The sequence below is a fragment of the Eublepharis macularius genome, chromosome 1 (genome assembly GCF_028583425.1).
Source record: "Eublepharis macularius isolate TG4126 chromosome 1, MPM_Emac_v1.0, whole genome shotgun sequence".
Classification (NCBI taxonomy): domain Eukaryota; kingdom Metazoa; phylum Chordata; class Lepidosauria; order Squamata; family Eublepharidae; genus Eublepharis; species Eublepharis macularius.
In genome coordinates, this window is record NC_072790.1 from 212,033,218 (window position 1) to 212,059,889 (window position 26,672).

Genomic DNA, 26,672 nt, shown 5'->3' on the forward strand with positions numbered 1-26,672 from the left:
TTTCTGTCTCTTTACTTTTTAATGTGGTTTTATGCTAGTTGGGTTGCTAGACTTCGACCTTTTTCTGTACCACTGAGGATTTTTTTTTAATGGAAAGGCTAAACAAGATATTCCAGAAACCCCAAATACACAATCAAAACCTGGTAGTATGGTAAGAGGCTTTATAAGAATTTAAGGATAGCCTTGCTGCATCATCTCAATTTCCATCTAGGTCATCATTCTATTTCCAGTGATGACTGACCAGAATCTTTTGGAAGTTCACAAGAAGTGTGTGATGAAGACCATTGTCTGGTTCAGTATTAGAACACAGAGAAAGTTGTGCATTTTAGCCTTTGTACCTCCAGTTACAAGATCTCAGGGAACAAGCATTAGGAAAGTAGTGTTAATCAGAGAAAACAGCATTGAGCTAGATGGACCAGTGGCCTGACTTAGTACAAATTACCTACTCCCATGTGAGCATGCCCAGAAATTATGCTAATCATCTGAGTTCTACCTCTGTATGCTCTTCTGATAGCTGGGTACTAAGCACAAGACTCTGTTCTGCTGTGCTTTCCTATGCAATGCCTTGCACCAAACTTGTTAGTTTTTTTGTTTGCTTGGGCATTTGAGAATTGTTGATGTGATGTTCCTAGGTTTGCTAATTCTGGCTTAGGAAATTCCTCACAGTAGTGCCTGGGAAGAGATTTCAGTTTCTCCTAAACTCTGTGGTATACCATAGAGTCCACTCTCCAAAGCTGCCATTTTCTCTAGGTTAATGGACCTCTGAAGTCAAGGGCAGTTTTAATTCAGAGAGAACTCCAGGACTGACCTGGACATTAGTAACCCCGGATGTTTGATTTGATGAATTACATATGGGTGTGTCCTTTTTAACTTGTTGCTTGGGCTGTTGCTACTCTTTTGGATTGGCTTCACTGTTGTCGTCAAGTGTTTCTAGAATTATTTTACAGTTGCTGTTTGGGGACTGATTTTAAAGCTGCTGTATGTTTATATTGCTTTTATAAATTTAAGGGAGTTGTCCAGTCCTGCCTTTTCTGCAGTAAAGGTGGCTCACCAAAAGATGAACAACAACAACAACAACAACAACAACAACAACAACAACAACAACAAAAGCAATAATAAAAATAACTTACACAAATGGAGGAAAATAAAAATAAAACAGTGGCTCTCCAAAAGATGAACAACAATAAAAACAATAATAAAATAAATATAAAACAGACAATTCTGATTTTAAAACCTTATTTGAATAACTAAAAATAACATTTAGAACACTCTCCAATAAAACAGCAGCAGCATTAATAGGAAGCAGCTTCGGAATCTTGATTGTGTGTTGTATAAAATATGTATTAAATGTATATGATGAGTCGATATGGAAACTGGTCTAATGTAGTGTTTTAAGTATTAAACAAGAATCTTGGAGACCTGAGTATAAGAATCTCTACTTGTCCATGAACCTTGGTGGGTAACCTTGCTTCATTCTTTCTTTCTTAGCCGTATCTGCCTCATGAAGGATTGATGTGAGAATAAAATCCAGAAGAGAGAACCATGTATGCTTCCATGAACTCTGTGGAAGAAAGACAGGATAAAAATGTCCCCCATTAATAATGTCCCCACCTTACCACTTGTGTCTAGAAATCTATTGCCTTTGAACACAAACCCCTCGTTTAGCAAAGTGTTATTGTTATACTCTCATGGCAAATAGTAGCCATGGATAGTAGTATTCCATGTAATGGAAAAGTTGCCTCTGATAACAACAGCCTTGAAACTCCCCACCTGCTGGTCGCCTGTAGCAAAAAAAGATCACCTGGTTTTTACAGAATAGAGCCAGGTTTTTACAGAATAGTAAGTGGATTCACAAATTTGGAAAACTGGTTTGTTAACGGTAATCTTGAGGTTTTCGGACACTATCAGTAAGTGCTTGCTCCAATCACATTTCCTGCTCATTCAAGTTCTCTCAGAGAGATAATTATGCAATAACCAGTCTGCAGATTTATAGGTGGGGATTTATTTATTAAGAACATTCTACTGTCTTCTCTTCAGGAATCTTCCTGAGGTGACTTACAAAATAAAAATAATAAAAAGAAAATATTAAAAGATATTAATTAAAACCAGCATTAAAAAAGCCCCAGTCCAGCATCAAAACACAGATGATAAAAAACAGACCACTTACAGCTTAAAATAACAGTTTGCAGATTAAAATGGTGTTTAATATTCAGCTACTTAATTAAAAGCCTGGCATCTGTTCTGTCCTGGCATCCAAAAAAACCCAGCATAGGCACTAGGTGAGCCTCAAGGGGAAGAGCATTCCATAAGCAAGGTGCTGATACTGAAAAAGCCCTGTCTCTGGTTGCCCCCTCTGAATGCAGGGGCACAGAGAAGGGCTTGTGAGGCAGATCTTAACTGGTGGGCTGGACAGTATGGGAGGAGGTAATAATAACACTCGGTTTATATACCACCCATCAGGACAATTTAATGTCCACTCAGAGCGGTTTACAAAGTATGTTATTATCCCCACAACAATCACCCTGTGAGGTGGGTGGGGCTGAGAGTTCTACAAGAGCTGTGACTAACCCAAGGTCACCCAGCTGGCTTCAAGCAGAGGAGTGGGGAATCAAATCTATCCCCCAGATTAGAGTCCTGCCACTCTTAACCACTACACCAAACTAGCCTATTGAATGTCTGCCAAACATGGTAGACATTCAGTAGGCTTAGGCAGTGATTTGCTTTGCTGACCACCACTCCAAGCAGTGGCAGGAGAAGAATAAAGAAAAAAAAAGGCTCTGGCCTAGATGCTGGTATATCACTTCTGGGTACAACCTGGAAATGAAATGGATTGTAGTAAAACTCTATGGCTTGGCCTGGCAACTCTGCCCTTCAAATACCCTGCCCCAAGCCATTTAGGTTAGCACCAGCACTATGACTTGTACCTTGAAACAAATGGGCAGCCAGTGCAGTTCTTTCAGTGCTGCAATGTGTGATTGCTTTATCCTGCCCCTGACAATAGCCTGGCTGCTGCATTTTGGACAAGTTGAAGTTTCTGGACCATTTTCATGTAAAGTGCATTACAGTAATCGAATCTAAATATAATTAGAGTGTGGATCACTATGGCCAGATCACACTTTTCAAGGATCAGCCATAGCTAGTGCCTCAGCTGAACCTAATAAAGGCACTATGTCACATGATCTGGGCCTCCAGCAGTACCCCCAAGCTACAAACATTTTCCTTCAACAGAAGCGTAACCCCCTCTAGGGTGGGGTAACTTCTTAGTCCTTGAGCAGCTTTGTCATGGACTGGCAGGACTTCAGTCTTATTCTTATTATCCCTTATCCATCCCATTTCCATCTCCAGGCACCTGTTCAGGATTTAACAAACCTACCTGACTCAGCTGATAAGGAGAAGTGGAGCTGGGTGTCATCCACATATTGGAGATGCCAAACCCCCTGCTTATCTCTCCCAGTGGTTTCATGTAGATGTTAAATAGCATGGGGGACAAGATGGAACTCTGTGGGGCCAAGCAGCAGTCCCCAAGCACCACCTGGATGTTGAGGGTGTGTGTGTTGATACAAACTTGTTTTGGTGAGAGCTATTGTGCTGCTTTCCACCCTGTCCTTTTTCAAACTGTATGCCTCTGTGCTCTATCGCAAGAGAGAGGAAGTGCACATCTCCTGGTGAAAGGTGAGGGGGAAATTGGGGGACTGTAGTGAACGGAGATGTTCCACCAGGCCTATGAGAGTGGTTGAGGAGCTGGCAAACTATCCTGCTGGTCCCTTGCCTGTTTTGTTCCGCTCTACTGTCTAATGAGATCTGTTGTGCCTAACCAGAATGATATGTATTGATTTTATTGTTTTATTATTTTAACTCTTATTTATTGTATATATATTTTTAAACTGTGGTCTTATGATGTTGTGAACCACCCTGAGCCCACTTGCGAGGAGGGCGGGATATAAATCCAACAAATAAATAATTAAGAGTGATGGAGCCATGGAGAGTGGGAGAAGGAAGTGAAGTGCAGTTGCATTCAGAGATCAATAATGGAATGCTTTAACTCCCCCATTTTAAAAAATTGCTTGATGAACAGACCCTTCCTGGTACTGTAAAGCAGGGCAGAGGTTATTCAAGAAAGAATTTAAAAACGATAAACAAGAAAGGAGGGGGGAAAATGAGTTTGAGTGATTAAGGGCAGGGGGAAAGGTTGCGTTCCTTAGAAGGATTCTCTCAATGGTGCCTGCTTCCATTTCATAGTCAGAATGCACTTGACAATCGTCTTAGTGCTCATGATGCTAACTAGAGAAGGAATTGTGTTTTCCTCATTAGCAAAAAATGTTATGATTCTCAGTGCTGGGGAAATGTAATATCCTTGCAATCAAAGTGGTTCCTTGAGGGATGACATTGTGTTCCTTCCTGCCCCCAACAAAGAAGTATTCAGTACTAATTTATTGCATCCAGCAGCTTCCTCATTGCACAGTTTCATGAAAAACTTACCAGGACCAGCTGCAACTAAGCCCCCTCTACCAGAAGAGTGCCATCAGGTCATAGCTGACTTATGACAACCCCTGGTGGCAAGAAACTAACAGAGATGGTTCACCATTGCCTGCCTCTGCATAATGACCTTGGGCTTCATTGGAGGTCCCCCATCCAATTACTAACCAAGGCTTACCCTGCTTAGCTTCTGCGATCTGATGAGATTAGGCTTCCCTGGGCTATCCAGGTCCAGGCCCATCAGGTATGGGGAAGCTAAAAAGCTGTCCCATGCATGCCTGTATTGCAGAGAGCAAGAAGGGAGACACAATTGGACCAATTCTCCCGATCCTGAAACACAAGTGCCTCTTCAAGTTATCAAGTCTTCTTGACTTCCCTGTACATTAGAGGGATTGCATCATTAATGACCTATGGCTGTGCCTTTTATATGAAAGACAACAACACTATGTGTCCCCCCATTTCTTTAACTGGTCAGCTCTGTTTTATCTCTGCAGCAGATAGAAGTTGGAAGATGGAGAGAGGTTTCTGATAGCTTTGTTGGGAGTTGGCTGGGGGAAAAAATTTGAAGCATGCAGAATGGAATGGGGGGCAGCTGGTATTCATTAAGAGCTGTGGCAACCAGGCAAAGAGAGCTAGCAGGTTTCGTTCACCTGACCCCCTCCCCATCTAGAAAGATGGCTGTGCTAGAACATAAGAGGGTACTTCTGAAACATCTTCCCTACTTAGGGTCATGTATAAAGGGTTGAAAAGAAATGAGAAGACTCCTGTAATAGTTCTCCTTTTGAGGAGAATAAAGAATAAAGGTGGGGGGGGATGAAGACCTTTGGAAATAATCAAGGGCCCAATCTGACTTTCTAATATTTCTGTCAAGAAAGTTGCTGATTAAAGTAGCTACCCCTTACTGGAGGATTATTAAACAGCATTTTTAAATGTTGCTTATTTGATTGATTTTCCTGTGCATAATTAGTTAATCTAAGGAATTAGCCAAATATATACATGTTCCTTTAAAACCAAACCCATGTATTGTTTTGGTTTTTAAAAAGACAAAACAAAAAACCAGGCAGGGATGTTAGGAAAATCCTGCCACCAGGCTTTACATTAACTTTGTTGTTCATAATTGCACTATTAATTGGTGTGGCACTTTTACTATACAGACAGATGCAAAGTAAAAACAGAATCCAAAGTGAATTCTTGAGCTGCTCTTCAAGGCTGGTTTCCCAACTGTCTGAGCTATGAATCTTGACACTCCCTACTTGTATCAGACCAGCTGTCCGGCTTGTCTTTTTGTTTTTTAATGGTTTTGCTCAAACATTCATTCATCGCTATATTACATTTCTTTTGAAACTTAGTAGTCACCTTTCTCTAAAATTCCCCAAACCATTGTACCATATAACAAAGAAATAAATATTACTTTTCTGTTAAAAAACAAAACAAAATAACTTTAAAAACCAGCAGCTATTTACAAGCACTGGCAAAAAAATCCACATTGAAAATAATGTGCAAGACTTAACATCCATAAAAATTAGAAGGCCTTTATGAATACAGCTGATTTATTGTGTCTTTTAAAAACTACACATTATATATGTTTAGGCTTACCTCTGTAATCATGAGATCTTGAGCCTTATTTCTGTGGGGTTATCCAGAGTAGCTATTTCCATCATTGCAGCCGTGTGACTGGCAAACAAGCAAAATACGCCTGGCAGTGAATGACATTATTCATTATGTAAAATGCTGCTCAAAAGTTCCATGGGCGCTAAGTGCTGCCCATGTCAGTCTCTAATACAAGAAAGGCAGCATTTGATATGGACCTGAGTTATGGTTGCTTACTACTGTACTCTGCCCCCCATTGTACAGATGGCTTTTTTGCTCTGTAAACCCATTTCCTGCAGTTAATTTAGCCATATTGCTGACTGTCCGTTCTACTAACTATGAAAGACGAGGTTGGAAGAAAACTTCCTAGCAAGATTAGGGTGGGAAGAGGGTGAGAATTCAGAACGGACAGTAGATTCTGTAGAAATACAGAAATTCCTGGCCTTCTAATTTGGCAAAATCCCTGCAGGAAATAGACAATAGTTGCCGGATCAGAAATTCCTAAGGATTTGACCAGGGTATACAGGGAATAAAAGCGATGGCATTAAATAATCAACCATTCCCATATTTTTAAAAAAATCTTTTTTCTGTATCATAGTTTCTTCAGTAAAATCTTCATTACGTGAACAGCTGCTCTCCCCCCTTATTCTCCCTCCCTCCCTCCCTCCCTCCCTCCCTCCCTCCCTCTTTCTTTCTTTCTTTCTTTCTTTCTTTCTTTCTTTCTTTCTTTCTTTCTTTCTTTCTTTCTTTCTTTCTTTCTTTCTTTCTTTCTTTCTTTCTTTCTTTCTTTCTTTCTTTCTTGTCAGGTGATCCCATGCCTAATTATTATGGAGGTGAAACTCTCCAAGCCAACCCAAGTGAAACTGAGCGCTTGAAGGCGTTCGTTAAAATAAGAAGGGATATCATTTTTGTTGCTGTTGCATTGATGTCTGATGTCTACCAGATGGGCACACCTGAGCTGCCTGGATTGAGGCTGGATAGAAACAGTGTGACAGCTGGATCATAGCCAGCAAAAGACTAAAGAGGTCTGATATTTTTGTAGCAACCTGCCAAGATAATGCCTTGCAAGGTATGGGAAGTTCCAAGAGCTGTGAGGGGAAAGCAATGATGCTTTGGAGACAGGCAGTATCTGTTAGGGTGCTTGCTTGCTCTCTCCAAAATACCATAAATTGCCAGTAATCTCTCCTCATAAGGAAACCTACCCCCTCCAAGCTGTCTTGGAACTTACTACCACAGAAAAATGCATATGAGTGAAACAGTAGACCGCTTCGGATGCTGGTGTCCACACAAACTGGGATTCTGTTAACCATGTGTATCAGGAGTGTATGGTACACCCGATGTACTCCATATGATATGATAGGTTAACATTTCATATGAATTGGGCAACATGTGGATTTTCTGTGCATGTACAGAACTGCAGTTTGTGTGTATGGAAGCTATATATGCATGGAAAATGACTTATTGCCCAGTTCACACAAAATGTTAACACTGGACATAACATATGAAGAGGGATAACTTCTAATAATACAAGTCTCAATCTCAGAAATCCCCACATTAAAAAGAGAACTAGTGAAGATCAGCTAGTAAAGAGCTGATGTTCATGGAACAAGGCGTTATTCCATTAGAAGATGGAACACTGGTCTGTCTTAATTTTTCTTATTTTTTTAGTTTGTTATTTATAGTCCACCTTTTTTACTGAGACTCAAGGTGGATTACACAGTATAAATCAATCCAATCAAAGGCTGGGGCATTGAATAAACAATGCAATAGGCTATGGCTTTCAGAAATGTGAAATGTGAATTCTGGATACCGAGATGAAACATTGCTGAAACAAAATATAAATAATTTGACATGATATGACATATTAAACAACATGGAAACTACCCAGTTGGAGTATATCTACTTCAGCAGACAGTAGCCAGTAGTATAGTCAACAGTCCAGAATCTCTCTGAGCCATTTTTACTGTACAGCCCTATTATCTGAGTGAAAAAGCCTTCCTGAATTATTCAGGAATTATTCAGTTTTGTGAAGTTTGTGGAAAACTAAGAAAGTGGAAGCTCTCCTGTTCAGGCATGCCATTCCACAAGGTGGGGGCCACCACAGAGAATGTGCACGTACGGGCAGTAACCAGTTTCGCTCAGTTGAAGTTGGTATCTGCTGAAGACCCTGTTCAGATGAGCGATATCAAGTCACTTCCATATGTTTTTAATTTAGACTCTTGATAACCTTGGCTGAGTATCCTCTAGCTGCCTGTGAGTAGATGGGAATTCCTCTGTCCTCTGGCCCTTGTAATCCAACATATTATTTATTGTAAGACTGTCAGCAGAGCACAATTGGTCGAGCAGAGAATTAGTCAGAGAGCAGGTCATTTGCATAGAAATGAGGCCCTTTGGGATTGCCACTCAACAGTTCGCTTGCTGATGCACAGCCTCCTAAAACCCCTTGATAATCCTCTGGCTCTACTAGTAACCTGAAACTGACTAGAGGGTATTTTACAAAGGAATAATAACTCCTTAAAGCAAATATTATTCTGTCAAGATAGTATGAAGCATTGTGAAGTAAATCCAGATGTGGTTGAGACAGGATTACAGCAACTATAACCTTTTCCTGTTTAAACACCAGCCGTTTGATTCACTAGAGTTAACCAATAAGGGTGCGGTTTTTTTGTGTCTTTATTTTTTAAAACAGGAAAATGAATTCTTTCCTCAGATGGTTTAGATCAAATTGCTTATTTTTCCCTTATCTGATAAATACACTAAAATCCGGTTTATTTATGGGAGTAAATATACATCTTGCCCTTTAGAAACTGCCTTTCAAAGCTATGTGAAAGAAAAGTTGCTCTCAATCTCTTTTTATAAACTATTTATTCTATCTCTCGCTTTTTTGTTTTTGAAGAAGATGCCAAAGGAAATGAGACCCTTTAAATATTCAAAGTGTGCTTTGAAGTATATAGCTTTCTCATGAACTTTCTCTGGTTAAGGTTACCAGATATCCCACAGAGTAACGTTTGATCAGTGCTATGGCTTGGTTGGACTCAAACAGCTGAACTGGTTCACCATTGATAAGTACTATATCATGATCTTCAAGGTTACAGTGAAGTTGCACATTGGAGAAATGAGTGATAGTGCTCTCAAAATCATAAAAAACACAAGAATGCTTCTGAATCAGTCATAGGATCCATCTATTCCAGTTTTCTGTTTCTAACAGAGGCCTGTCAGTGGTGCCTGGAAAGCTTACAAGCAGGGCAGGAGGGCAACCATCTTACCCCTACCCATTTGTCCTTCAGCACCTGGTACTCAGAGGCAAATCACTTCTGACATTTCATTCAACTGTCACAGATGATTACCATTGCCGGTCCTCTCCTCCATGAGTTTGTATAGCCTCCCTTCAAAACTCTTCAAGCCAGTGGCCATCAGTCACCACATCTTGTAGCAAATTCCCTACGCTCATAAGAGACATCCCCCCCCTCCCGTACAATCTCAGCCATCCCTCCATACACACTCACATGAGGTCTATTTAAATCTTTCTGTAGAGGCACAGGTGTCACAGCTCTGTAATTTCTTCCCACATCACTGTGGTAATGTTTGGAAGCCCAAAAACATGTGGAAACTGGCCTCGCCCATCAGTTCCTAGGCTTCTAAATATTTTCATGGCAACAGCAGATGCACACTATACGTGTTTTCAGCTGTGTGTTTCTGGGAACAGGTTGATTTGCATCAAAAAGATTGTGTGAACTAACCCTTGTTTGCAGGTAACTGAGGTGGATCGTATACCCCTTGTCATTGTCAATGAGAGATAATGGGTTTTAAAAATTGTATTTGGTTTTAATTGTAATGTTTTAACTATTGCTTGTAAGCCACCTTGAAGAAAGGCAGTGTAGCCCTCTGTGTCTCATACAACCCTTACTGGCTGATGGTATGATGGGTATTGTAAGGACCTCCCTCACACAGCTGTATTATACTAGAGGCAAATCCGTTTTGACCACTTAAAAAGTAGGCCTATATATGATGAACAGCCTTTTCCATATAGCGTATTTCTTGCACATCTTTTTTGAAAGGCTCTGTCCAAACAACTGCGAAGTGCTGCCATAAGCAGATGAGCAGACAATATAACTGTTTCCTGCTTTGTGCTGACTCGGTGGCTGATCAAAGCTGCTCCTGTCTCTACAAAGCTCTTGCTGAAATCATCAGGTTGGTCTCTGTGCAAGTGGAAAAGTCACTGAGTGAGCACAGACCTTCAGTTAGGGTAATATGATGCTAATGAACATGGTTTTCCCTATTCAGTTTCCTTTTTACATCCTTTATATAGTTGGAGAATATTGTGGACAGCTATCAGCTGTGATTTCTTGGAAGTACAGGGAAAAAAGCACAGCATGTGGTACTGGCTACAGGATTTAACTCCTAGCTTTCCTTCTTTAAAAAGCCAGTTTGTAGCCCCTCTGTGTGAGATCTATCTGGAAATGTGTGAGTGAATGCCTGATTATATGACAAAGCAAGGGGAATTGCTGCTGAATGTTTCCATTGGTCAGGGATGGGACTTCTGTGCTGTATGGAGCGCCGTCCTTACCCCTTCCCAGCAGAATAATGTATGCAAATAATGAGAATTCACAATCCTGGTTTTTATTTTTATTATTATTTTTTATTTTTATTTTTATTGCGGAAAAGTTAAAAGATAGAACAAGAGAAAGAAAGTGAAACCTAACAAGAAGACAACTACAAAGGGCCAAGGATGGCCTACAAAGCAATCTACAAAGTAAAAACAGTAAGAAACACAATAGGCATATTATTAATCCATTACAATCTTAGTTTCTAGTCACAAAGATTCTAGAAACTTTGCCTTTAGAAAGAAAAAAGCCTAGAGGAGCTGAGGACAGACCAAAATAAAAAATTTTTAGAAGCTGTGCACTGAGTTTTACTTAATAGAAGTGCTTTATAATTGTCTCTCTGCAGTGTGTCTCCTCCGTCTTCAGAGCTGCCTGACTCCATGGTACTGACTTTATCCTTCCATAATAATGCTCTTATTATGCCAGTCACAGCCATGAACATTTCTTTAGAGGGACCCATTTTGGCCAGCAGCCTCTTGGGAGGACTGCAGAACTTCAAATTCTTCATGAAAAGTGTGTGATCTTGAGCCAAGCTTCAGATGAATGTAGTCCATAGAATTAGAAGAGTGGGTGGAGGAGTGAGATGGAGTATCTCCCTTTTGTTGTTAAATGGATCTGAAGACATAAGAAAATAGATGGAACATTTCCCCAAGAAATAAATGGGGTCACTTAGATAGTTTTTAAATTAGGATTTATTTTATTTGTTTATTAAATAAATGTAGTTAAAATATTTTTATCCCACTCAGATAAAACACCAGAGAAGATTTACAAAAGTTAAAAGAAATTCCAATAATAAAATAAAACTAAAAACTGGCAGCAGCAAACTCATTTACAATACTGCTTCACTTTAAAGCTGTCTGAGCATTATTTTCTTAGTTTTCCAGTTATCAGATTGGTTTTATTTTTAAAGCCTCTGTAAGAGTCCTTAGATAACTGGATAACTGCATAAAAAAATAAAGGTATGCATATGAACTGTAAGTAGTTGGGGCATTGCTCTAACTCACTCCAAATTTCAGTTGCATTTCCTGGTTTCAACCATAGATCACATAACATCCATCAGCCAAATGCATATAGCAGTATATTAAAGAACAACACATTAAAACCAAATGACCCCTGTTGAAAATAAAACCCTTCCTGCAGAAAACAAGAACTGTTTCAAATGCATTAACTTTCCAGAACAGATCTATCCAAATAACAGTTAACAATATGTGTTTTTAGGTTGCTATTACAGAGATCTAAATGAATTTTGCATTTGAAGGAGTAGTGTGTTGGGTTTGTATGGGAAGTTTTGCAGGAAGATTGGAAATATCCTGAAGTCCTGTTTAGACATTGTTGATGGTGGACAGCCTGCATTAGAGGGGGGTCACATCCCCCCAGATGGAGCAGGTTCACTGCTTGGGATTGCTTCTAGACTTGGCTCGGCTTCTTGATGGATAGGTGACAGTTGTGGTCAGAAAAATTCCCCCCCCCCCCAGTGATGCTTGGTGCACCAGCTGTGCACTTTGATGGAGAATGGGGATCAGACTATTGTGATATATATTGTAGTAAACTGCCTTGGAAGAGTGTTTGGAAATTTCAAGATGTCCCGAAATGTGAAAAGAAGGGTTTTAATGAGTGTTAGTAAGTCCAGATATGTTACACACCTGCATTAATTACGACTCTATTTTCCAGCCCTATTCCAAGTTCTGGTGTGGACCTCTAAAGCCCTAAATGGCCTGAGGAGCAAATCCCTCCATATCTTCCTGCTTTACAGTTTCCAATTGGTCAGGAAAATATGTCCTGTCCCTTTAATAGAGGCTTAGTGTGGACATTGGCGGTTGATGTTTTTCATGGCATGTAGGAAAATAACACCAGTTGGTAAATAATCCTGTATTAAAAGGATAGGACAATTGTTTCCTGGCCAGTTATCAAACCTATCCTGCATGTGTTCTAGGGTCATTTAAGAATGGCCTGCTTAGGGTTCTGTCATTTGCTCCAGCACAAAGGGAGCCAGATTTCTGGCCCTTGTTGATGGCGCATTCTCTTTGGAAATCTCTCCTCAGAGGTGAATCTAGTGGTTAGCAGACTGCTGGTGGGGCTTGTAGATTCCTCAGAATTAAAACTGATATCTAGACTACAGAGATCAATTCCCCTGCAGAAAATGGCAGATTTGGAAGGTGAACTCTATGATGTCACATCTCTGCTGAGATCCCTCCGTAGGAACCATCTCCTCAGGAATTTCCCAAGCAAAAGCTTTCAACAATAAGTGTGTCTTCTGACTCACTTCTGAAGACCAGTTTAGAACCTTCTTCTTCCAGAGAGCTTTTGGACTTTGAGGATGGTTAGAACTTCTGTACCTTAGTGTTTCATCTTCTGGGTTTTAATTGTATTTGCTCTGTTTTGTTAACTCTGATTTTTAAAAAAAATTCTGTAGGCTACTGCGAGAGCCTGTATGTTGAGCAAGGAGGTTAAAATGTCAGAATTGCTCAACAATTGGCTAGTTGCTTAGAGAGATTCTTTTTATTAGATCTGAGAGTGTTTGCCTAAATATCAGGGATCTTTGATTTTCCTTACATCCTTCACAATGCAATGCATGAGCCATCTCTTCTAGCTGCATGATACTAAATGGAGACATATGAAGCTAGCCGCCTTGTATCATCAGACCTGACCATTGGTCCATCTTGGGAGTTAGAACAGGGTGATAGCTCGCTCAGCCCTGTAACATGAGATCCTTTTAAATGAAAATGCTAGAGTTTTAGTCTAGGAGCTTCTGTGAACAAAACATGCGCTCTGCCAGTGAACTATATAGCTTCATAAGCAATTGTAAGTAATTCTATAGATCTTCCAATAAGAATTCAAATCTAATCAAAGGTGGTTTTCACACAAATCAGGTACCATTAGAAGTTTTTCAGGAGTTCCCTAGGTGGGTATTTCTAACTCCTGGACTATTCACACCTGATTTATACAAAGGAGAGTGTTTATGTTAATAAATATTTAGCACAATTAAATTGCCTTTTGACATAGCTTACAAGATCAACACTTAAGTCCAATAAATTAATTGAAATAATCAACAATAAGATTTTAAAATCAGTAAAACATCCATGGGATCACAGCATAAGATGTCATGAAAGTAGCAAAAGAGTAGTAAACAAATTATAGTAAAATAGTAGTAGAATTAAACTTAAAAACAGTGTAAGATAGAATAATACAATAGCAGTAAAAAAAATATTAGGAGTAAGGCAGCTCTTTGTTTCCAAATGGATGCTCACATCCAGTGAAATCATGGGAGGATTGCTCAGCTTTTGAGCCAGAAAATAGTCTTTTCTGTGGCCTAGTTCTTGCAGATGAGGCAGTAAATTTGTGACTGGACTGTAGCGCTTCAAACTGCAGGTGTGGAGCTCACAGGATTGAATGTTCCTTCATGTAATATTATCCGTGCACATAGAACATAGGCATGTTTAGCGAGAAGGCTGTTTTGGACCTTTTCTCTATGACCTCTATGCATGGATTTTTCGCTGTGGAGAAGCATTCAGACCTGAGAGCGCCCATCTTCAGCAAGAGGAAGGAGAGTCCAGAACAAGTTTTACTATCCCATCTGCTGCCTTGGAGTGGCTTGTAGTGGATATTGGTTGCCAGAGAAAAGGAGGAATGGACAATGCTCTGGGAATATTTATATTAACAAAACTTTTGGAGGATACTTTGTTCTCTTTGAAGAGGAGTTTGCATTCAATCTGGGGTCTGATTCTCTTAGGGTCACGCTGGATTAGGGTTGCCAGCCTCCAGGCAGTGGCTGGAGATCTCCCAGAATTACAACTGGTCTCCAGGCCACAGAGATCAGTTCACCTGGAGAAAATTGCTACTTTGGGGGATGGACTGTATGGAATTATGCCATGCCAAGGTCCTTCCCCAAACCCCACTTTCTCCAGGTTTCACCCCCCAGATCTCCAGGAATTTCCCAGCTTGGAGCTGGCAGCCCTACGCCGGATGTGACCCTTTCTGTTTCAGCATCAGGATGTGGAGGGCACTGTTGGCATGAGGAGGAGTAATGAGTTGAACACAGTCTCCTGTGATTTAGAGAGCTACTTACGTTACCAAGGCAACATTGAACAAGCCATGTAGGGAATGAATTTTTGGCAACTATATCAGTAAGAACAGGGAGCCAATGCCTGACAAGGGTTGTTTAACTGAGGTAACTGTTCATGACATCAAACCCGTAATTGAACAAGGGCTTATTGCTTGTTGTCAATTTGCATGGTTAATGCTGCTCTTGCATATATGGACTCCAGTGGATTTAGGCCTGGTTCTTAGCCAGCAAAATTCCTATGCAGTCAAAGGAAACCCTCCAGACCAGTCAGCTTTGCAACCAGGCTCTAAGCACAGTGTTCATGAAATCACTGGCGTTGCTCTAGCAACATTCTTATCAAGTGGCTTAATCTCAGTTGCATAATCCTCTCCCTTTGTGTGCTGTTTATCAGCCAAATAATAGAAAGCAGGCTAAAGAGGATGAGCGGGAGGGAAGGTATCTCCTCAGGGAAAATGTGCAAAACCAGCGGTTTTAGAAAGGACTTTCATCTTGGTACTTGTATAAAGAAATTCCCCGGGTCAGGTGAGCTGCACGGTCCTAAATAATAGTAGTCATTGTTGTCGTCATCATCATCATCCTTATTTATTCAATTATACCCCACTTTTCTCTTCAGTGGTGACCCAAAGTGGCTTACAACATCCTCCCCTTTTCCATTTTATCCTGACAACAACCCTGTGAAGTAGGTTAGGATGAGTGTGTGTGACTGTCCTAAGGCCACCTAGCAAGCTTCCATACCAGAATGGGGATTAAAACTGGCTCTCTGTATATAGCAGAGGCTGAGCATCCTTCTAGCCATTTCTAAGCTACTGACAAGGATTTTCAGATGAAAGTCCAATGATTTTGTGTTGCAGACCTATTGTTATTTGGAAAGCCAAGCAGATAGGGAACCGCACCCCCCCCCCACACACACACAAGAGTTAAAATACTTCTTTAGTGATGCACATTTTTACAATACAGAAGGCATCAAGTCATGCTTGAGAAAAAAATCCAAGTGGACCCTCACCTGAGTGTATTACAGTCACAAGGAAACATTTTAAAAAAACCTTTGCTATGGCTGTTGTGAAAATGGAAAACCATTTTCTTTGTCAGTAGGTGGCATCAGTTAGCTAGAACAAATGAAAGAGAGAGAGAGAGAGAGAGAGAGAGACAGAATTTATGTATACCAAATCTATCAAAATTCTAGATCAATGGATAATAATGGGGAAAAGGGGGGGAATAGGATGTTAAAAGACAGAGGTATCTTACCGGCCTGTCTAAGCAGCTGTCTTATCTTAGATCGTTCGTCCGAATGTGTGCTGCCTCCCTGAACAAATAGCTGCTAGCCAGATTCTCAGGAAGAAGTATTCCCCAGCTCTGCTACCGGAGATCATAATTAAATCATTAAGGCTATCAAATGGCAAAACTTTACCTGGACTCCAGGCAATGGGGGGTGGGACATTCTTGCATTCTCTCCTAGGTACATAAAACATTAGCATTGTCAAGTAGAAGGATTGAGTCTAGCCTTTCTCTATGCTAGTTTTCTATGACACACATTCAAATAAGTCATTCACTGGCCTGCTGCCTGATAGTACAGTACATATATAGCTTTACCACTTGATTCTGCTGTATGCATAAACTAGCTGTCAGATTAGTTGGAGAAACAAGGAACTGATGTTGGGGGACGGACTGGGGACTTTTTATTTTATTTATGCCATTTATAGTCTGCTTTTCTCACTGAGACTCAAGGTGGATTGCATAGAGTGAAGTTAAAATGGCCCAGGAGCAAGTCAAGCTGACTGGACCCCAAATGAGACAAGCTAGCATTGCAGGGGCCACCACTAACCTCAGACCTAGCCAACAGCTCCAATGGTGGGCCTTGGCTCCCATACCACCGCCAGGTGGGCCTTGGCTCCCATACCACCGCCAGCTGGCAGGAATGCAGGAAGAAGCAGCTTTGGGACCAACACTGATCATTGCTGCTGCTGAAAGGTCCAGGCCAAGCGGTCCCAGTGGTGCTGGCCAAGTTAGTGGAGCTTGGTTCTGCTTTCTCCTGGCTGCCAGCCTTCCAGGACAACAGCCCACCTGGAGTGTCCCCTGTAAGCTAAATGACCAATCTGTTCCTGAGCATCACACACACAAAGCACATATTCCCACACTGAGGTGCTGAGATTTGAACATCTGATACTACCTTAAACTGAGTCCTAGGACTCCTTTGGTCTACGAATTCTTTGTTCCTATTCCTTTATGTTTTACTTAACTCTTTCAGTTTTACATAATTGGGTAGCATGTAAGTTATATTAATAGTACTATCTTTAAAAAAATCATTATCATTGGTGTATGTTGATGCCTTTGGTGTATAAGCAAAAAAGGGCGAGGGGCTGTCTGTGCCCAGAAATGTTTGGATCTAAAGTTTGGTAGTGAGGGAGACAACAGGAGTAGTGAAGGAGAGGTAATAAGCAACCAAAGCCCTTTTTGAATGTCATGATCGTGTGTACCGGGAGCCTCTCAACTGTGTACCCTTGGAGTGTACACATGAGCTTCCCAATATGCATGGTGGCCACATTGTCTGAAAGGGACAACGGATGGATTTTGCATATATGTTCAGCCTCTGTACATGCCGGTTTTTCAGGATTCTGGTTTGCATGTACCAAAGATGAAAATCTGCATGTTGCCCTTTTCAGACAACATGGTGACTGTGCTTATTGTAAGGATAAGTGGCCAGTGGCCAGCCTCCTGGTACTTGTAGACTGTAAGGATAGGATGGGTTCAAATGCAGTTGTGTGTATGTAGGCTTTGTTTCGGCTGGGCTTAAGGAATAAAGCTGAATCCTCAGAACGGTCTTGGCTAGCCAGTGGGCTACAGGGGCACATGCTCCATGCCCTATGCTGGGGCATGCCTAACCACCGAAAGCCCTGCTTCCTTGAAGGAGGGGGAAAAAAGGGAGAGCAGCCTCCTGCTGCTGCTTGCGCTTGCCCCATCTGGGGTTCAGGTGGCTGGTAGCAGTGGTGAGGCCTACTCCTTCCATGGCTCTAGTGGGGGGACCAGTGAGGGGTGGTGGTGGTGGTGGTGGCGGCAGTGATTCTGGGTTCCCATCCTGGACTTTTGCCCATGCCTCCAGAATCTCTAAGACTGCTCTTGTGCAGCCCGTGTATGCTTGTGTGCAGCTCCTACTGAATCTTGTGAGACTTCATTCCGAATAAACATTCCTAGGACTGGGCTATAAGGAATTTATACAAAGGCTTTCAGTGGAGAGGCATTTGAAAGGCAAGAGAGAGATGGTACCATGCTGGTATTCTAGAAGGAAGAGTTATACATAAGAATAGAAGAGTGTGCTATCTTTAGTTACTGTTTATTGCTTTCCATTTTTTTTCTTTTTCTTTGTATGCATCTTAACAAATCAGAACATCTCTCTGTTCTGAAATGCTACCCTTTTTTTAATTTAAAATTCTGGACATGAATGTGAATTTCTAGACTGGCTGGAAAAAACCAGGACAACTGGCAATCCAAAGAGTAATGCTGGCAACAGCTGTTTGTACCACAACACTTAATTGTTCAAAGGGATTTTGTTTTCTGTGTTAGTTATTGTCTGCAGTTTTCAACTCTTACACTTCTGGCTATTATGCTACGTGACAATGACTGCTGGATGATAATGACTGAGCAAACAGAAAAGCCAAATAATCTGGGCTGAATTTACGCAGAAAACACGATGTGGTGGTCGAGCTCTGAAGCGCTGGAGTAGACCAAACCACTTCACACTGCTCGTGGGGGATGTTAGTGTTGAGCACAACCTGTATTTCAAAATCTGTGCAAGTAAAACTAACACATGAAGAAACATTAATTTATCCTTCCTCATGCTGTGCTAGTTTTCTATTTGCGGAGAGTTTGGAATTATATGAACATATGAAGCTGCCCTATACTGAATCAGATCATTGATATATCAAGGGGCACATGTAGACATGATGGCGTCCCTGGATCAGATCCAGGGACAATGACAGATTTTTTAAAAAAAATGCTGCAGGGGTTCAGTTCTGATTGGGCCTACAGTGAGGTGAGATCAGGCACTCTTGTCCCCATCCCATGCCTTTTAAAGGGGAGGACATTTTGGCACTTGAAAAGACACTAGGGCTGCTTCCACACTCGTTGGATAATCCACTCAATACTCTTTAGTGAACATTTGAAACTGATTTTCCATGTGTGGAACAAAAAATCCACTTCTAAAGGATTGCAAAAGTGCATTGAAAGTGCATTATTCAACGTGTGTGGAAATGGCCCTGGAGGAGAAAACAAGAGTACTTGGTCCTGCCTCATTGCGGGCCCAGTCACAGTCAAGCCCTTACATCATGTTTAAATCACTTGCATTAGACTCTAAAACGGCAGTGTCATCCCAGGTTGGGCCCCAGAACGCCATCATGTGTCATCTCCGGGATCAGTATTGTCTACTCAGACTGGTAGTGGCTCTTCAGGGTTCCAGGCAGAGGTCTTTTACATCACCTACCACCTAATCCTTTTAGCTAGAGATGCTGTGGACTGAACCTGGGACCTTCTGCATACCAAGTAGATGCTCTGCCACTGAGCCACAGCCCCTCCCCAAGTTTTTTTTAATATATACAAAAGATGAGTGCTCAACAACTTTATCATACAACTGCAGTCTGAAGCAATACAATCCATTTTACCTCCTCAGGAGTAAATTCCACCTTATTCTGCTGCATATGTACATCTGGCCCCGATTCACATGCACAATACTTCTTTTAATATTGGCCAGTGGTCTTTCTTTAAACTGCACTAAGGTAAAAATGACTAGTTGTGTGGGGGCTACAAGGCATCTGAGTGTCTTCTTTGTAATTTCCACTTCAAAGAGTTTATGCTTCTGCACATTTAAAAAACTTACATCTGGCAGACTAACCTGAATTTGCTGCACAAACCCCCTATTTAAACAAAACATGGTTTATTGTGAATGTAGTCCTAGTTCCGTGCCTCAGATAGGAGTTAAATGTGGATCCTGGCATTGAATACTAATTGATGTAAAACATTCTAAGCATTTAAGGGAAACTCTGAGGGTGGGAGGATTTCCACCCATGAAGTGTGACTTTCTCATCTCCTCTGTTTGGCTGGAAACAAGGAACCATTTTAATCATTGGTCATTCTTTCCTTACAGAAGATCTTTCTAAGGAGTTGCTGATGCCGAGGCTAGCTTGAGAAGATTCAAGATGACGACAACTGTAGCAACAGACTATGACAATATTGAAATCCAACAGCAATACAGTGATGTTAACAACCGCTGGGATGTTGATGACTGGGACAATGAGAACAGCTCTGCACGACTGTTTGAGAGGTCTCGCATCAAAGCCTTAGCAGGTAGGTGGTTCATTACCCCTTTTGAGAAGGTCTTCATGGGGGCGAGCTGATTTAACACCCATTGTGCAAATTTGATTGCTTATGGTCTTATGGACTGTTCTGTTGGTTTTGATTTTTACTATTTAATTCATATGTTATTTGCTGCTTTTGAATAAGGGTAGAAATATTTTAATTAATAAATATCATAAGACAATGTCACAGTTACTCATTTTTACTCTACAGGCCTGGCACAATATTGATGCAGTTAAATACTAAAACAGTGAACTGGGAAGTAGAGGTGATGATGATCCTTTTTTCAGTCGTGGTCTTTAAAGAGGCGTGACACCTAGCAGCAGTGACACAAATTCATTAAAAATATACACAAATTATGTACGACTGCGAAGACTTCAGGCATCTATAATCTATTTTTATAGATTTGATTGTTTCTTTAGAAATGTTGTTATTCTGTTTAAATCTCTTTCAAGAACGTCACTTTGCTGTACAGATTATGCACGGTTTGTTCCTGTATATATAGATAGGAAAAGGTGCTTTACAATTTACTCCTTTCTTCTTCTATGTTAGAAAGACTGATGAGATGTTAGTCTCCAGAAAATGAGTTAATGGGTACAACGTGTGTTTAGTTTCTCTCTGCCGTCCTCTTTGGAAAGGGCCATAATTGTTGTTTATGCCTTGAGGGTTGCCAGGCCAACCAAAATAAGGTTCCATTGGAAAAAATACATCTAAAGACAACGAAGTGCTGCTCTGTCAGGTGTTACTTTATCTGATATATAGTATGAGAAAACAAGTTTCTCTTCAGTACAACATTTGCAGAATGTAAGCAAATGGAGTCAATATTATATTGGAGTCGTAATGGAGTCAATATTATATAATGAAACTGTAATAAGATATCTCTTGGGAATTTGTCATCCGTTTCATTAGGGCTTAGCCATGTATTACTTTTGGACATAGTAAAGCTGTCACAGGTACTGCAGTCTGAAGTAATAAGAACAAATCACTAAGCCCTTGGCTTGGGTGTCCACCACTCCACTGTTGCAGGAGACAGAAGATATTCTGGTATGGAACAAACTGCAATTTGTTATGATGACTGAATGAGCAATGTAACAAATTATAGTTTGTTCGCATTTCTGTAAACCAGAATTCTAAGCCAGGATTGTGCTTTAGAATCCTGTTTTGTAGGCAAAAGAATAAATCAATGGCCAAACTAGATGATTTTGTCCCAAAGGAGGAAGGCTTAAATCTCTATGGCATGTGTGACAGAAAGGAGAGAAATCCCAAACATTCCTAGATCATTATCAGTGATGACAAAATGATTGAATACACTGTTGCCAGTGCAAATGCCTGTGCATTTGTGGCAGTGATGGCAAATGGAGAATCTTTACTATGTAGATGGAGCCAGGGTCATAATGTCCTGCTTGTATGCTTGGAGGCATCTGGATGGCTTGTGTGGGGGAAAGATGCTGAACTACATGGACCAGTGATCATATTTAGCAACATTCTTCTTATGCTGTTTCAGATATTTTAATTTTATCATGGTTTAGTGTGGTATGGTGAGAAGAGAACGGGAAACTATGGAGCTGCAAAGGCAGAATCTAAAAGTGGTGTGTGCACTGAGGGAAACTTAATGAAAAGTGCTTAAGGGGCTTAGGTTGCAATTACATTCTGGCGCTGAAGTGTCCAAGTCTCTTGTCCTGTAGAAGTCAGCCCCTGCAGGTATTGTCTCACAACTGATGTGCGGGGTTTTTTTGTTTAATATATTTCTATAATCCCCTCTCAATCAAAAATCTTGAGGTGATTTCCAGCAGGGCCGTTGTCACACGGGCATCTCTTCCGTTAAATTTACAGCATATAGCGTCCTACCTGTTATCGGCACAGTAACGTTTCTTTGGGTCACCTAACGGCTCTTCGCGCCACCAGCTGTCCACACCGAAGCACTCTGTTCTGTTCTCTCTAACCGCGCAGAAGCAGCTCCTCCCCCCCTTTTTTTATTATTCTGGCGTTTAATTCCGCTATAACGGATTAACAGCATATAAACATTACGACCCTTTTGTTTTTCCAACTTTGAAATTATATAAATAGCCCTTTGCCCGCAGAAAACTCCCTGTCTGACGTGATCCCCATCGCTGAAGACTCTGCCATGGCAATTGAGTCATTTTTACTTTAGCAGAAAGTTTTCATTGTGTTATGTCGTTATGGCGTTATAAGGACATAATAAAATAAAAAAAAGGGGAGTCGCAGGAAGAAATGGATTCTGGGATTGAAGGGAGGGCATAGGACGTTGCGAGGCGAAATACATCGATGTGAGGCATTCACACTGAGGCGCAAAATATCGCAACTATCAAGCAAAAAACAGCAATGAGGAAATCGCATCAGTGTTGGAATAAGGTGGGTGTTTGCCGGGAAATAGCGCCATTTTAGCGCTAAAAAAAAGCCCGTGTGACGACGGCCCATGTAAAACATGAAGGCTTAGATTCAGCTATGTGAAAGTAAAACCTTATACGAACTTAGAGCAGTTCCTTTTGCACAAGATCTTGTGCCAACATCTAGCATTTTCCTCTCTATGCATTATAGCAACCAAAAATTAGTTTCACAGAATGTTCACCACATGGGGATACAGTAAGCTTGCCTTCGTGCAAGTGGATACTGCAGTCTTTTTCTTGCATTTCTGCTTGCAGAAGTGAACTAGCACAAGCTGAAATTTGTACTGGGTCCAACCCTGGGAATACGTTACATTAAAATACAATGAAACCCAAACAATAACCACAGCTTTAAAAATCACACTAGAACACCATGCAAAAAAACATCTAAAATATTTAGCAGCACTACTATACCTCACCTCAGAAAACCATTATAATGGGCTGCAGAAGCAAAAAAAAAGGCACATCCACATAAAATACCGCTGAAAGACATCAATCAAAGACATCAGTTGGATCCACATAATGTCAGAAACATCCACAATTAATGAACCTAGAACGTTTGTCAGATGCCACAACTGGAAAGGCCCTGGTGTTAGTGGCCGCCCATTGCACTGTTGAAGGTGCAGGAACAAGGAGCAAGGCTTCAGGTGATGAGCATAACCTCTAAGCAGGTTCCTGTGAGATGAAGCAGTCCTTTAGGTACCCCAGCCCCAGAGCATTCAGAACTGTAAACAACTGTGATTTAGAAGTGAGCCAGAAAATGTTACCGGCAGGCAGCAAACATCTTTCAACGTTGGCAAGAGCTGTTTCCTGTGTAAATGGTCAACTACTTTGCTGCTGCACTGGGGGTTAATTGACGCTTCTAAAGTGTCTTCAAAGGCAGTCATGTGTAGAACACACTGCATAATATAATCTGAAAGTTTTTAAAAAATTTTTATTATTATAACGTATGTACATAATCATACATTGAACCGGATACATCTATTTTTACCCCTTCCCTCCCACCCCCACCCCGCCATTATATCTTCATATCTTTAGCCATGTGCATAGATTCTTCATTCGGGCTTGAATGCTTGGGTTGGCTTCCCCCCTTTCCACCCAGTGCCTATAACACGACCATTTACTTGCAGTCTTTTGACGCTTATCCTCCCATGTCTCATCAGCAGTTATCTGTACAAATATATCCGATTGTACACGTTCAAAGACATAATTGTTCCATTTTTCCATTGTCCATTTATGCTTGTCCTTCCATCCCAATGCTATTACAGCCATTCCGGCTAAAATCATAATTTTATATAGATCTTGCTTATTTCCATCTACTCTTTTATTTCCCAATATTCCGGAGATAAGCATATCCCTATTAACCTCTATATTGACTTGAAATAAACCAGACATTACCCTTATAATCTTTTGCCAATATTCCTTGACCACATCACAATCCCACCACATATGCGCATATATACCAACTTCTTGACCACAATGCCTGCATTTAGGGCTCATTCCTTTAACTATATACGATATCTGAGCCGGTGTTCTATACCATTTCCTTATAAATTTCCTGGCCAATTCTTTATCTTTATCCATTTTAATTTTATTTATACATTTCATTATTTCTTGAATCGTTTCCTGATGAGATAAGCCTTCTCGCTCCCATTTATTCTGTATTATCTTTATCATCCTTTCCTTATCTCTTATCATTAATTTATATAACGCCCCTGCTAGCCCTTTCTCTTTTATTTGTCTTTTACTTAGTATATCATCAATTTCTGTTTTTACCCCAATTATCTCGTCTACTTTTTCAGATTTAATTAACGCATATAATCCTTGCACCTCCAACCAGTATTGTTTTCCTATTTTCTCCAGCAAGTTATTTTTTGCAGCTAAAGTCCCACCTTTAACAAACAAATCTTTTAATCTATTAAATCCAAATTCTTCTAATTTCTTCCACCCACCAGTGTCTGTATATTCCTTATTTATATATTTTGATGGAGTCCACTTTGAGTAAACTGGCATCCATTTCCGATACCATCTTTTCCAGATACCTAGTGCTATTTTCCTTGGGCCATATAATCTGGAAGTGATCAGAGCATGGATAGCCATGGCCACACTTTTAAAGGTAGGGTAGGATAGGGGTACCAGCCAAAGCATTTTTAAGCATTGCTGGGGGAAAATTTCAATATCCATCTGTGGAGGTGAGTTGTTAACTACTTTTTCAAACCTGGTCCTTTGGTGCCACCACTACCATATCCCAAACAGGCTGGATCCATCCCCTTTAACTGGCACTGCTTTGTGAAAATGTCTGCATTTGCAGAGTTGCAGACTCTTTCCTCATGTGAACCTGCCCATCCATCTTTGGAGACTTTCCTTCCAGTGCCCATTTGAAGTTATTGGAGTGGCAACCTGAAGTTAGATGAGTGGCAACCTGAGAAACAGCCTTCTCAGTCATGGCACTGAAACTTTGGAACTCCCTCCACATGAAGATCTGTTTCTCTGTCTGTCATGACTACTGCTGTCCAGCCCAGTGACTCTGACTCAGAGGAAAAGCCTGAGGAGCCAAGACCAGGGAACCAGAAGGACTTGTGGAAACAGGAAGGTTGCAGTGGCACCTGCTGACCACTCTCCAGCAGCACCAGAGTCCACGCTGCCAGAGCTTGCAAGTGAAACCTTGCCACCGGCCATAGAGATAACCACTAGGTATCTGCCAGCCAGGACGTGAACCCTGAGGATCCACTCCCATTCTGCAAGAGCAGCATTGATGGAAGGCCTGGGCTGAGCTAGAAGAAAGAAGGCAAAGTGGCAGACTTCAGCACAGGCTCCCAGCGGGGATCCAGAACTGGGCTCTTCAAGCAGTATTTCTTTGCAGGATCCTGACCAATGCCCAGCATAGTTTCAAGAACCTCCACACCTGCCAGCAAGTGCAGCTGAGATGAATTAGAATGAGTCTTGAGAAGGTTGCTTAGCTGGATTAATGGGGGTCCACTAGGTATAAGACTGGTGTGCCAATGCTAGCTCCCTATCTCCAGCTCCAGCTCATATTCTCTAGGTCAGCTATCCAAGCCTGGGTCCTTACTCCAGAGAAGTCTAGGCCTGGCTGCCTGCAGTACACAGGACACTATCACTGTCTTCCACCAGTGAGTATAGGCTTTTTTGTTTTGTTTATTATAACTCTTGTTTATTGTAACTCTTACTGATCCTCTTCTTTAGCTGTGTTATGTATGTCTATATGTTTTTATTGAATTGTTTAAATATTTTGTATACACCTTATTTAAATGTTGTTTTTATGTTTGTCACTTGAGGGACCCTATTTGGGTGGTATGGCACCATTAAAATGTTTTAAACAAGTAAACAGCAGTTACCTTCTTCTCAAGGGGGGGGGGAACCGGCATTGAGGCTTGTTCTTTAATAATGAAATAGATTGCACTAGCCATGTTCCTCCTCATTTTTGCTCACTATGCCAATTATCTACCTTGCCCCACTGAGGCATTTTGTTGGTTGGTTGCAACAGGCAACACGTGATCCAAGTATTGCTTGTGTGGTAATACTATATTTATTATGTCAAGCTCCTTTTGTGGCTTTGGGCCAATGCCTCGCATCGTCATTTCAATTCACTCTGTAAATGATTTCCCAAATCTCATGGTAGCGTGCCGACATTCCTGACCTCTGAACAAAATGCCTCAGCAGTGTGAGACATGCTGTGAGGTGGGGCTGTGGCAGCTCAAAGGCATAAAGGCCCTCCCGGCCTGTTTGCAAGAGATGTATCAAACATAGTCCAGTGCTCCCAATGGCAACCACCAAAACCACATACACTGAGCCTCTTGGCAAGTGAAATAGGCTGCTCTTGTTGGAGAGTAAGGGAGAACCTATGCTCATGGATATGAGTGAGCAAATCACTGGTGTTAGATGATTCAGGAGTTGAACTGGGACCCTCATGCTTTGCCTCAGGGGGCTAAACTAATCAGCTGCTAAGTAGGATATGTGTTCAAACCCCCTCCAGTCATAGGACTAAAGAAATCCATCCATACAGTCTGTTTGGTATTCAGTCTTCCATATAAGGAGCTCAGGGAAGTCTACATGGAGCTTCTCATTTTTTGCAGGCATTTTGTGAGGGAGGAGGATTCTTTGTTGTACAGCATATGCTTTAAATTTTCAAGCCATCTTGAGTGACAAAGGAAATACTTTACTAAATACATA

General features: G+C 41.1%; 1 protein-coding gene across 1 annotated transcript in view; it reads left to right on the plus strand.

Annotated features, from left to right (window-relative positions):
* The window catches only part of SPTBN1 (spectrin beta, non-erythrocytic 1), a 227,642-nt gene that overhangs the window by 46,670 nt on the left and 154,300 nt on the right, over positions 1 to 26,672 (plus strand). The window contains exon 2 of the mRNA XM_054986560.1: positions 19,868 to 20,067. Coding sequence (XP_054842535.1) covers positions 19,920 to 20,067 — 148 coding nt within the window. The 5' untranslated portion in view covers positions 19,868 to 19,919. The remainder of the gene's footprint in view (positions 1 to 19,867; positions 20,068 to 26,672) is intronic.